Source organism: Anguilla rostrata, chromosome 10 (genome assembly GCF_018555375.3).
Source record: "Anguilla rostrata isolate EN2019 chromosome 10, ASM1855537v3, whole genome shotgun sequence".
NCBI classification, from domain to species: Eukaryota; Metazoa; Chordata; class Actinopteri; order Anguilliformes; family Anguillidae; genus Anguilla; species Anguilla rostrata.
In genome coordinates this window covers 42997642-43011038 of record NC_057942.1, presented here as the reverse complement: position 1 = coordinate 43011038, position 13397 = coordinate 42997642, and the positions used below count along the sequence as shown (strand labels likewise).

Genomic DNA, 13397 nt, shown 5'->3' with positions numbered 1-13397 from the left:
ATCTCATGGCAATTTTAATTGACGCACGAAGTTGAAATAGGAATGTTTTTCAATATTTTAATTTTCATTTCTTGAATATCTACAGCCCTAGCAAAGAGAAGTCTAAATGAAAAGGTTGACCAAAAATAAATACAAAATAAGCTTGATAAAATGTAATTGAAGAAAGTGCCTGCGGTTATCCAATGCACTATTATTATTATTATTATTATTATTATTATTATTCATAACGTTCTTATAAAAAACTTATGCAAATAAATTATCGCACGTTTATAGTTAAAAAACACACTGCTCGCAGCATAAATACTCCACATTTTTCCACTAACAGTTGCAGGCGAAAGGTAACGTGCGCAAGGATTCGGATCTCCGCAGGTAGCCTATACTGGACTGTTCGGGATTTAATTCCGCAAAGCATCGCTGTGATTGCCGACACGCGATTGCTATTGCTGTCATTTAATTAAAATAAATAAATAGATAAGATAAATAAATAAATACCATCTGTACAGGGAATTCGGAACACGTGTTTCATTTCGTTACAATGGTGCGCTTGAGGCCGATACTTCCCCGTCATTCCCCAGTAACTATAACGCAATGTGAGGCTACTCTGTATATATATAGTACTGTTCATAATATAAAATGTAGGCTATACAGTGGCCCTGTGGTTTGGACATGTAAAATAGTCCACAGGGAGTCAAGGTGATAAATACAATATTTGAGAACATTACGCGTACCCCTTTCTCATATAAAACAAACGATTATGCCGAGTAGCCCTTGGAAGCCCATGGAAGCAGAATATCTCCAGCAAGAGCCGAGGCTGCATTAAACGCCCGCCAACGATTGCTTGTTTTTCATTGAGCACGCCATGGAATCATTTACCAGCTGAAATGTCATCCACGATTAACATCAGTACGGCGTTCGGGTTTTCTACTTGGCGAAAAACTAAAGCCATTCAGTTCTGTTTTCTCGCAGAAACCAACCTCTCGCCTGCCACGTCAAACAAACAAGTACGTTGAGTGTGCCATTTGCCATCAGATGACGTTGAGATGCTGTCCTCGCAAAATGTTGCCCAGTTTATTCATAAAGATTTGAGAAGCGCACGGGGCTCGACAACATTCCATTCGCAAACATGAGCACGTTGGACCTGACCGCAGCCTGCGTGTACGGTCTATGCCTCTGAAATCTACGAAGTGTCGATAATTGTTTCGTGTTGGTATCAAACGTTAAAGTGACATAAATTATAAGTCCACGCCAACACAACGCAGAACAATTTGTAGTTTTCTCAGAAATTAGTTTTATTCTGGTAGTAGGCTTGACTACGGGTTTGATTTTTTTAAAAATATTTTATTATTTATTATTATTCAGTCAGGACATTTTAAGGCACAACACTATAATTTAGACTACAACAATCGTGTAACCAAGACGTATGCTGACTATACATTGCAGAGTGTACCTGAAAAATTAAAGCATCACATTCGATTCATCATTTCGATCCATCCAGGCACGAGTCTATGAGCAGGTTACGAACGGTGGAATGTTGCCTTACCTTGCGCGGCTCCGGCGTTGAAGAGCACCAGCAGCAGGAACCCAGGTACGGTGCACATTTGCAGTAAGTATCCCGCGAGTCCAATTCGTGTTCTCGCAAACTGTTCACTTTTCCCCATTCTACGAAGAAACAAACAAACTCCTCGGCGAGGAATATCCGCGGTTCTTTGAAATGACAGGAAGGCGTCCAAACAATTTTGAAGTCGAAGCAGTCGCCTGTAGTTGTTGTTTCCTGGTAAATTTCTGGGGAGTTGTGATGATGGGTGGGGGGAAAACAGCGAAAATGGGAAAAGAAAAAAAAAATGAGAACAGGTTAAAGGGGTCCCAGGACTTGTGTCAAAGCACTTGCTTAGCCAGCTATGTAATGTAGAACGAAATGCCACCGCCCTCTAGCAAGCATACGGCTAATTCCTCTTTGAAGAGAGAGAAAAAACACAACAAAAAGTAGACTCCGTGTGAAAGGTTCGTTTTATTAGGCAACAGATAGAACAAACTGCAGGAGTGGTATCTTGGTCATGTTAAGTTCATGGTTTGCTTTTATATATTTTTGCAAGACGTTCCGTTCGCGCAATCTCGTTAGCTGGTAGGCTACACGCTCAGTAGCAGGAGAGCATCTTGCCACAAACTCAGCGGCTCGCGTTCTACGGCAAGCGCCGCTCGGCAGTCAGAAATCCCTTCGGTTCGCCACGCTTCTCCAGCCAATCCAGGTTCTACCCACTCCTGCCCCCTTGCGGCGACTCTGAAGACCCGGACTGGATACCGGAATGGATGTTCAATTTGACGTCTGTTGGCTTCCGTACAGGTCGCGCAATTGTGTTCCCTCCGCGGCAATGTTGCTGGTCTAACCTCCCTTATTGCTGCACCTGTTCGTCAAGCGGTTTCAAAGCATAAAACGGCTATGCTTTTGATTGCCTTAACTTTTGCTAATTTCTATGACAATTATGAGTTTAACCGGAAACACATTTCACAGTGGCTTGAGGCCAGAGTCAGATTTAACGAAGTGCATTTCAATTAGTGATGGGAATAAATCTACAGTGCAAGCCATTGGAAAAATCCTGGATTCTCCATGTTCTCTATAGCTAAAATGATGTCAACTACAGGCAAGCTCACATTGTTTCAGTCGTTATAATGAACATTTTCATCAACTTTTGGGGGAGGAGTGGGAAAAAAAACACAGAAAAAACGAATGCATATTTCTTTGATTTTGCTCTTCAGCAGATGAACCACTGAGTGAATCACACAATGACAGTCATTGTCACACTAAGAAAAGAAAGAGTGATCTCAAAAAATTGGCCCAGTGACAGTCAGTGATTACAGATAATATGGTAAAAGAGATGCACTACAAGTGTACTTTGTTCCAAGTACACAAGCATTATTGTCTGAATTCCAACAGTAGATGCCGGTGGTCCATGCTCCACAGTTCAGCGGGGAATTTGACCTCTGACCTTTCAACGTCAGGGTACATGCGCTAACCTTGCAGCCGGCCTGGCTCTGACACGCCGTACCCATAATGCAACTCAGCTAGAAGCGGGTTCCGTGCGCCAGAGCTGATTCTCTGGCTCCAGGTGTGTCATAGGCTGCTGCTGAACGAAGGAGGGAGGATAAAAAAAGCATAGTCTGCGGCAACGTGCTTAGTCATTCAGTTTAATTGCCTCAAAGACACTTCCTGATTGAAATGTGCTCTGGGAACCCGGAGAACAAAGGATCACGGATGATGACACTTGGAGTTTCCCCCTAATTGGGGGGTTAGCACCATATCTGGTAACTGGAGGTGCCATGAGACGGCCCTGGTCCCGCAGGGTTATGGAGTGTGTGAAGGATGGCTTCGTCCCCCTCACACTGCCGTTCATCTCCTGGGTCGTGCTTCAAGTGTTCCCACATTGTTCACAGTATGTTGCTTTTCTTGGCAGAAATCAACTATATAATAGTATTCACATTCAACATGAAATAAAAGAAAAATAAAACAAAAATCACTGTTATGATATTCATTTATTCATTCTCTTGCTATATATAAATGATCTGTTATTTATAGTCAGAGACAAAAACAGTGGTATCATTTGCTTCAAATTTATGTAAATTTGTGATTGTTTTTGTTTTCTACATTAAAAGATAATAAACCTCCCTCCCTCATGTTGTTGCCACTGGCTCCAACATGTGTGGCAAACAATGCTTCACAGCCTAGAAGAGAGGTGCTTATAATCCTTATTCACAAAGTCAGCTGCCCGCGCCCACTGTTCTGTTTGCACAGTCATCCTGTGCGGTGGCACTGCCGCTGTGCCGCTCGGCTGGCAGATTGCAGATTTAAAAATGGGCGGCAGCTCACGGCGCGTTTCCGTGGACACGAGCCCCGCGTGGGACTGCCCAAACTGACGCTGGAGCGATGGCCGATTAGGCTTTTTGGGAACTCCAAATCTGGGAGAAAAACAAAGGGGGGGAAAACAAAGTCATTTGTCGCTCGTAAAGATGCTCAGAATAGCTTTTTTTTATTGTATGCTCTTTTTTGTTCTTCGGCCCTTATAAAAAGCTGAGGTTTTGACACTGGGTTTAAATTAGGTTAAATTAGCTTCCCTCAACAATGCGAGGGTTGGTTTTTTAGGCTAGCCGTGCCTTCCTGTTTGTTGGCAGTCAGCTGGAGTTGCACGCCGCGGCTCTACCTGCGGACAGATGGCCTGTCGGTGAAAGCCAGAGGAAGACTCACACACGTAAGAGAGTGGGGCTGAGTTATACCCCCCGCCCCCCCCCCCGCGCCACAGATCCGCTGGCTGGCGGCCGCGTCAGGAGCGAGTGCGGCGGTGTTGCTGTCGCTGTTCTCGGGTTTGTGGTCATCCGTCCTCTCCAAATGAGCCCCCCAGCTGGCAGGGTCCCGGGGCGGGCACCGCGGTGAGGTACGGCGGTGTTCCCGGGCTGGCCGCGTCCGCTCGCTCATCCTCGATCTGCAGCGCTGTTCGCACGAGGCCCTGTCCTGCTGGGTTTGTCACGGTGTACTTTTTTCAAAAGCAGCAGCGGCTTGTGTTGTTTTGCTGCAATATGGAGGGCTGACTCGTCTCTCTCTAGCTCCAGTGATGACTCAGAACATCAGAGACCCTGACTGCATGCTGACTATGAATGGGAGGGAGGGCTACGGTTGGTAGGGTGTCCGGTACCTCTCTGTACAATATTGACTCGCGCCGTACTGCTGGATTTCTCTATTTACGGGCACCACGCAGGGATCCCACAGCCAAGCCGCATTTGAAATGTTTTACTCATTCGCCGCCATTCACAAAGCAACAAGCAACTCCGCAAAAATAACCCACTGGCCACCGAGCTGCGTATAATCTTTTAAACAGTGACATCAGGGCACGGCTTAATTTCAATCAGGAAATAGGCTTCCGTAGGAATAATCGCATATATACCTTGTAACTGGATGCGGGGACCTGGGAAACCTTTGGAAAGTCACGTCGCATTAGAATCACCGGGGGTTACGGGAAAAGATGCACGGGATCCGGCCAATCAGAGCGCGGCGCTGCAGCGACAACAAAAGCCTTTCACATCATGTTCAATTTGAGCCGGATCCAGGTAAGAGGAGGGACACGTGACAGGCTCCATTCTGACAATGGTCTCCGTACATCGGGGGGGGGGAGGGGGGCATGTGAACAACTGCGAGTCCATCTGGGGGTTTATCCACCGGTAATCCAACATCTTAATCAAATGGAAACGCTGGGGGGGGGGGGGGTGGACTCTTCAATCCCTGAGCCTCACAACAAATGGAAGAAAAAAAAAAAGAAAAAAGATTGTAATGATGTCATATCTTCCGTCTCAACTTCTCTGTATTGATTTTGAAAACCAGTTTATTGAAGTATTGATGTTCATTCTTCTCCATAGTTTTTTTGCACATATATTCATAGGATTTATTTAATTATAAATTATGGCATATTGGAAATAAAGCACTATTATAGCACAGCAGTGTGCTGCACCGGTATTGTGATTATGCAGTCTTTGTTCCTCACTATCGTCTTTGATCATGCTAGAAACCTGAAGGAGCAAATCTTTCTCCCCCTCTCCCGCTTTCTCTCCCTCTCTCTCTCTCCTTCACTCTTCCTCACTCTCTCTCCTTCACTCTCCCTCCTCTCTCTCTCTCCTTCACTCTCCCTCTCTCTCCCTCTCTCTCCCTCTCTCTCTCTCACTCTCTCTCTCCCTCAGCAGAGCCAGCAGAGGCAATGTAAGTGCAGCCAGACACTCCAAGTGGGCTGAATGGCCAACTTATTGCCTGCATTTAGACCAATAATCCCCATAAAACAGCTAGACCTCCTGCACCAGCAGTGATGGCAGCTCATTTTCACTGGAGCACACACACACACATACACACACACACAGACGCACACACACACACACACACACACGCTCGCACACCTACACACACACACACACACACAGGGACACACACACACACACGTACACACACACAGAGGCAGAGAGAGGGGTGGGGGGGGAAATGTCCACATTTACATAAAAGCATAAATAAATAATTGAATAAAAACATTTACGGTAAATGCTTCATTTGTTACATAAATGAGCCAAATGATGGAGGAAATGAAGGGCCTGGATTCAGTCAACATTTGTACTGAACATTTGGTTCACATGTACAGGCAAATAAGCAAAATAAAAATTAGTATTTATTGAAAACAAATCTAGAAATCCTTTCATTCTAGTCTGTGCTCCGCTTGGAAAACTGAGATAGACAACATTCTAATTTGAGTTAAACTTGAGAACAAACGCTCATTGGCTCAAGGCCTAAACCCCATAAACATATGTCATGTTTGACCAAAAGTTTTATTCCTTTTTATTTGATGCCAAAAATGATGCCCATTGGAGACAGTTTTTATAGATTCAAGAACACTACAGGAAGATGTTTTAAAGAAAAATATCCAGTGGTATGAATAATGCATGCAAGTGACATTAACATAAGATTGATCTTATTTATAAAGTTACAGAGAAAAAAAAAAAGCATTTCAAAAAATCTAATTTGAGAAACTATCTTCTCGCCCACCACCTTTCTGCAACGTGTACAGTGACATCTGTGTAGCGGGTTTCTGATTGACATTTCAATTTCATAGGAAAATGACCTTTCCCCATTACTCTAGCACTGTGGGTATGGGACCGTCAGGAGGCTGTCCTGTCAGTTAATCAAATATACCAATTATAAACACATTCACCTCCTTTTTTTTTTGGATATTCCTATTTACACATACATATTCTAGTGGGGCATCGGACCATTTCAGTGTAAAAGTCGTAATGCAAAATCAAATTAACCCGACGAAGGTTTGAACTCGTGCACCTGTGAGCGCTGGGACTCCTTCGGCACCCTGCGGTAAGTCTGAATCGGTGTGTTGCCACGGGAGGAGGGGTCCCAAGTGCTTTTTAATGAATTCATTACTAATTCATGCACAATTCCGAAATCAAATCACACTTAATTACCACCTCTGTTTCACCGGTGACCAATATTGATGTAATTAAATTATTATGAGCTCACAGTGGCATCTTCTTTGAGTGAGAAAAGAAAAAAAGATTATATGTGTTATGAATATGAATTCTGAGAAGATTAACGTTTCATCCGTCCAGAAAGCGTGAGAAGAATGTCGTCGTGACGACGATGACCTCTGAATGACTTTGGCCAGAGCTTTCTGACTGCCTCAGTGTTGGAGTACGCTCTCCGTCAGAAAATTAGCATTCAACAATCGATGCCAATGAGCAAAAGCAATATTTGAACTGTGTCTTTTATTGTGGTTGTCAGTCATGGGTAATCAATAAATTATTATTTTTTAATTAACCTCCTGTCACCTATGTACATACCCTGAAGAGAAATGCACATGTTTAAAAAAACATTTTCTATACATTAGTTTTCAGTCGCTAGCATGATGATAATGTTGCTAATAATGGTGATTTTATTCTCTTATCGAAGGGGACTTATAATGTAATGCCTGAAAGGTTATATGTACACCAGTACTGTATATATGCAAACACTGTTTACACTGCAATTTAAATAAAGTATAAATGTTAGGAAAAAAGCTGCTGCAGTTAACATGATTGCAGTTCATAAGTGCTATACTGAAGGGGAGGAAATAATGCATGATGGTTATGATGATGATGATTCTTGTTTTTATCATTATCTTAAATTATTGCATGTCGTCATCCTCATTATCTTAATGTCAGGTCTCATTTATAAAACTGATTGTATGTTTACAGTAGATAAAATATATCATACACACATATAAACATCACAACGGTACAGGAGACAGAAGATAACAAGGGGCAGCAAGAGTCCTTTAGTTCTACGGAGGACAATGGACCGTTTCTGAAAGGATTTCTTGGATGATTGAACCTCCGCACACAAATAATCCGTATTCGCGGATCTCACGGAGCACGCGGTAGACCTTTTTTCACTCGCTGTTGACTGCCGTTAGACCCCGTCTGCGAGCCACTTCAATACAAGCAATTAGCGCGCTCTATTCAGCACGGTCAATTAACGCGACCTGCCGTAGCGCACTAGCATTGCACGTAATGAAAATGCGTGTTCTAATTAGCCGAGATGCAATGGGCTACTGAAGCAGGGCTGTGAACCCCAGCTCCCCGAGGTTCATTCATTTTATTTTTGAAATAGCCGTATTTACTGGAAATAGCCGTATTTAGACTTACTGGAAACAGGGTTTGAGAAAAGGCTAAGGTTCCTGGTGGTATGACCATTTCGTGATCCATGAGAATGATTTGCATGCACCTAATCACACAGCCAGCACGGTCAAGCACATCTTTTAATTAGTCATTTCAGAACTAAACTACTACAACCTTCACATCACTGACACATCTGCATATTTATCAGTGTAGCATTGCGCTAATGTAGTGGAGAGAGAGTGTGTCCTCAATTAATTCTGAGAGGGGAGAGAGAACACAGCTTCCAGTCTGTGGAGAGTAACTACAGGAACTCTCTAAATGCACACTGTCTGGCAGATGGATTTTATGCTTGTCAAACTTCTCGCTGAAAAAAAGTAGAAGTTTCTCCCCAACGACTGCGCTGAGTGCACACTGTGTATTCGCAAACCAGCAATCATGACACTGCGATGGAGGAGGAAGTCCTTTGCTTTGGTCCGTGGACTTATTCATCTCGATACGGCAATGCTGGACACATCCTTCACATGTTCACTGTACCGGAGGGATCAGTAATTCAATTGTGAGAACATTGTGTCAGCCCACCTACAGTGCCCTCCAAATACGCACCAGGTTATAAAAGGGTTTTGGCCCAAACACCTGGGTGTTGCTGAGTTCATGAACACAAACGATGAGAGTCACTCTTCCCTGTCAGTTTTTATTTTTTTGGTAGCAATTAAACAGTCCAAGGTATTAGGTAGCTCAGTTGGAAGATTTACGTAGTATCTCTCTCCCTCCAACTTTGTGTGTGTCTGTGTCTGTGTGTCAAGGTCACAAGAACGCAGCTTTAGTGTTGCTTGCTCCAACTTTCCAGGAATTCCCTAACCATTGTACTACACAGCCGCCCTGTCAATGTGTGAAATTATTTTAAAAATATTTTAAATGTACGTGTCTGAAAATGAATATACATACAGGCACATAAACACCCAGCTGCCCGACAGTGTTTCATTGCTTTGAGGCTTCATATTCAATACAGTTTGATAAGCCCAAGTTATTTACAGTGGCTTCAATGATACATTGCGGAAGATAGATGAATTTACAGTAGGAATCTGGCAGTTGAGTTAATCCAATATCATATCCTTTCTATTCATTTTAGTGTCCTGTCATAGAACCATCTATAAAAGCAGAGGGGAGTGTGTGCAGCAGGCAGCAGTCTTTGAGAATGATTTTCTTCGCTGCCATCATCCCGAACATCAAAAGCCGTTTCTTTTTATGCGGAGATCCCAGGGTGGCATCTATGCATCTGAGGAGGGCCGAATTCAGATTCAGGATTGATCTGCTTCTCATGCACCTTCAGAGAACCGGCAGAGTATTTACATGCAGAAATTGCGCAAGAGAGCGACAGAGAGGTGCATCACTGAACCGTTTGAGGCCCTACTTCTCTTCTGTGCCGGGGGGGGGGTGGGCAGTTGTGGGGTGGGGTAGGGGGGGTAACTGATGGGTGAATTATTATATGCAGTTTGATTTTAGAGTAATGGAGTCTGTGTGCCTGTCACTGTATCACATTAACTGATATCTGACGGCGGGAATGTATTTTGCTATTATTATATATACGGACAGACCCTCTCCCCCAGCGTCATATGAAATTTAAACATATGACACTGCACCCCTCGCCTGAGAGTGTTCAGTGGAAAATGTTTTGTGAATGAGGCCCATTACTGCATTGACATGCCCCAACACGAACAAAGGTGACATACTCTCCAGCCTTCTGTATTTCGTCAGCTGTTAACTTTGTAATCATCTTGCTGTAGTTAGTCTGGAATATGAGCTACGGATTTCTGGGTACAATCAGTCCACTTCAATGGTATCGTAAGCAGCAAGCGTTAATCTCATCTGAGTGCGGCACAGACCCAATTTTACGGTTTGACTAGGTCTAACAGAGGAGGGACAGGGAGGCTCCATGACAACGTCGAATGGAAGGGAGAGAGTGAACAACCCTGAGGGTTACGACTAGTTTTAGGTTCATTTCTAAACAGAGCTTAACATAAGCTAAGGGGAGCAGGTTTTCAGGGAGATGTCAACAGGTGTTTAAAAACGAAGATATTCAATGAGAGTGAAGATTGCCACCAAGCTTATGGCCTTCCCTTCAACACTGACTTATAAAAGGGCAAGTGAGTCCAAGTAAAAACTTTCCCTGGGTTTCTGTTTTTCCACAGAACCGCCGCACAGACCTGAGCCGTCCTCATGAGGTGTCGGACACCCAGGGTCCCTCACAAGAAAAGGCAGGATGGATGACTCATCTGTGAGACATCGACTAAACACTACCGCCTGTAGCCACCGGTGTCACGACCTCCATCTCTCACTCTTTCATTCTCTCTCACACACTCACACCATCTTCGTCTTCATCTTATCGCACCGCGAAAAAAAGTGTTCCAGTCTTGTAATGAGACTTTAAATGTTCTTTTTTCTCTCTCTCTAAAGGAGAAAATACTAGCTTGTTTTAAGCTGTTTTACTTTTGGCTTGACTAGTGAAATTCTTACCTCATTCGCAAATCTTGAAATAAGTGAAACTGTCTCACCTGATTGGAAATATTTTTGTTATTTAGCGCAAGAAATAATTTAAATAGAAAAAATTTAAGTCTAAATATAAGACAAAAATACTTATTATGATTGACTTTTTTTGCAGTGAAATGTGGGAATAGAGCTACTCTACTCTACTCATTTTCATCAGCATCCTTGTCCATCACTCTGCTGTGCTGTTTAATTGTTATTTAAATTCCCACGTCTCTTTGGTAAACACTATTGATGTCGTTGGTACGACCTTGTGCCGCCTGAACGGTCGTGACATCACAGTCAGGTAGAGGTTTCCTGTCGCTCGTCTTCCTCCCTCACTCAGAGAGCTCTGTTCCGCGTTACTCCCGCACGCGGCCTGTCCCGCCCTGGCCCCGCCCCCGAGCCGCGCCGCCACGCCCGGCCTTTCCGCCGCGGTTCAGACGCTAACGAGCGCGCGCTCTCCTGGCACTCAGCGAATCCCCGCCCCCCTCGTGACCCTCGGGGCCGACGGTCAAACGAGGTGGGGGGGTCAGAGGTCACGTCAGGCCCCGGCCTTCTCCTTTGAAGGCTTTTAATGGAAAATGGCCCCTGAGGGGAAGTTTGGGGGGGGGGCGTTTCGTTTTTTTTGCGGGGAGGGGGAGTCACCTGGGCCCCATCACGGGGAAAGAACCAAGTTACAGCCAAGGTGAGGCTGTGAAGGCGATACCTGTGGCAGTGCCTCGATGGCACACACGCTCCATGTTTAACATTGGCTCTTTCCCTATCTGTAGGGGCCACACTGACACCCATCTGTGTTCCTCCTTTACATTACATCACATTACATTTATCTGGCAGACGCTTTTATCCAAAACGACATACAATAAGTGCACAGCGAAGGTCATTGGAGCAACTACAAAACACAGGTCCCATAAGGTACAGTACTCATTATGTAATGGTTATTCATGGCCGTGAACACATTAAGTCCAGTCCACACAGTAAACATTACTCCTCAAGTGCAGAACATCCCATCCATTCCCTCATTTACAGGAAGGGGCGACCCAGTGATATGTACATAAACAGCTCGATTAACTCCTCGCTGTTAACGTCTGGGGGAAAGGTGAACAGTGTCAAAACGGTTGGGATACTGATTGATCGCACCACGGTATCCCTTCAGCCTTTCTGTTTTTTGTCAGGGGGAAAAAAACGTACAACGTACACGCTGGAATCAGTGTTCCAGTCTTAGGGCCCTCTGTATCTATCATTTATTGTCCCTGTGTTTTTAATTAGCTCGCCTAATGAAGCTGTAAATTGTAGATTTAATTAAATCGCGGCTCCTAACCGGCCCTGGTTTGAGAAACGCGCCCGCGTGTTTCGTCAGACCGGTTTGGCGAATGCCACTTTCCTCTGGGCTGGCGTCGTCTGAAATATTGCACAACTTTAAAGATGTGCAGGGGGCTTACGGGTGTGCAGTGTTTTACACGACACCAGGGGCTCATTCCAGTCACTTATCTTTACCTCCTTGCATCCTTTCCCCACGTCCTTTCCTCGCTCCTTAGCTCCGCCCATTGGAGGGCGCGAGGAAAGGATGCGAGGACGGAGGAATCGAGGAAATGTGTATTAGTAGTACGTGTATTATAGCCACTTGTGTTTCCTTACTCAAGCATCCTTCGGGAGCCTCCGAGCCCCTCCCTCCCAGCTCCTTCAAGCAGCATTTGACCGGTTGGAAGGTCCTTAAAGATGGCGGACCTCAGTGGATTTCCCGGGTCGGGTCAGGCCAGGTCTGAGGATTGGAATGAACCGCGTACTTTTCCATCCTTCCCTCTCACAGCTCTCTAAATGAGCAGTGTTTTAAAAGGTATCAGAGAATGTTCTCCAGAAGAGTAAAAAAAAAAAAAAAAAGTCACAGTTTGCTTTACAATTACCATTAAACATGAATATCTGAACTTGAAATTGCTCTCAAGGTTCCTGGGGAAAGAGGCAATGAGCGCTGGGGAAAAGCCTGGATTGGAACCCGTCGGGTGCTCACCAGGGCAACAGCCCTTGCAATGCCGAATCACAAATACTTAGATTGTCTGATGAAGTTGTTTCCCTCAGCATTGCTACGTTGTTCCCTGAGGTGCTGGTTTTGGGCTCATTCGAACAGGCGGCAATGTGTTGCTCGCTCACATAACGAGCGTTCCTGAAGGTTCTGCATGAGTCGGCTATTTTCACGTACCTAGTGTGGGGGAACACAGCCCAGATGTGGTGCGGGGACCTCGGAAAGCGAAGGACTGGCCTCTTAAACCACGATGGCAAATCAAGCAGATGGCTGCGGAAAACTTTCCACGAGCTGGAATTAACTGTGAAAGTGTACTTAGAGAAGGAACACGTTAGTGCTTCGTTGTATTTTACTTAAGTGAAAGCAATTAAGACTGACATAATGTCCCGAAGAACACTCTGCATCTCTGCTAATGGCGTGGAGTCATTGTGCGCCATCTGTTTCTCGCCGTTCGATGGTGTCCTGACTGTGTCCCCGTGTCTGAAAGCCGCATTGCAGTGGGTTAGATACTGATTCGCCATTCACACAGGACTGTTTGTGGGATGTACTGAGAGTTTCTACTTGTAATAGTAGAAATAATATAATGTGTGTTATATATAACACACACACACACACACTCTCTCTCACACGCACACACACACACATGTGCACGCATGCACACATGCAAATA

The 13397-nt window shown here is 44.7% G+C and overlaps 1 protein-coding gene across 1 annotated transcript in view; it reads right to left on the bottom strand.

Moving 5' to 3' along the window:
- unc5ca (unc-5 netrin receptor Ca) overlaps positions 1-2325 on the bottom strand; it is a 157704-nt gene extending 155379 nt beyond the window's left edge. The window contains 1 exon segment of the mRNA XM_064297316.1: positions 1541-2325. Within this exon segment, the coding sequence (XP_064153386.1) occupies positions 1541-1658 (118 nt within the window). The 5' untranslated portion in view covers positions 1659-2325.
- Positions 2326-13397: the final 11072 nt, after the last annotated feature.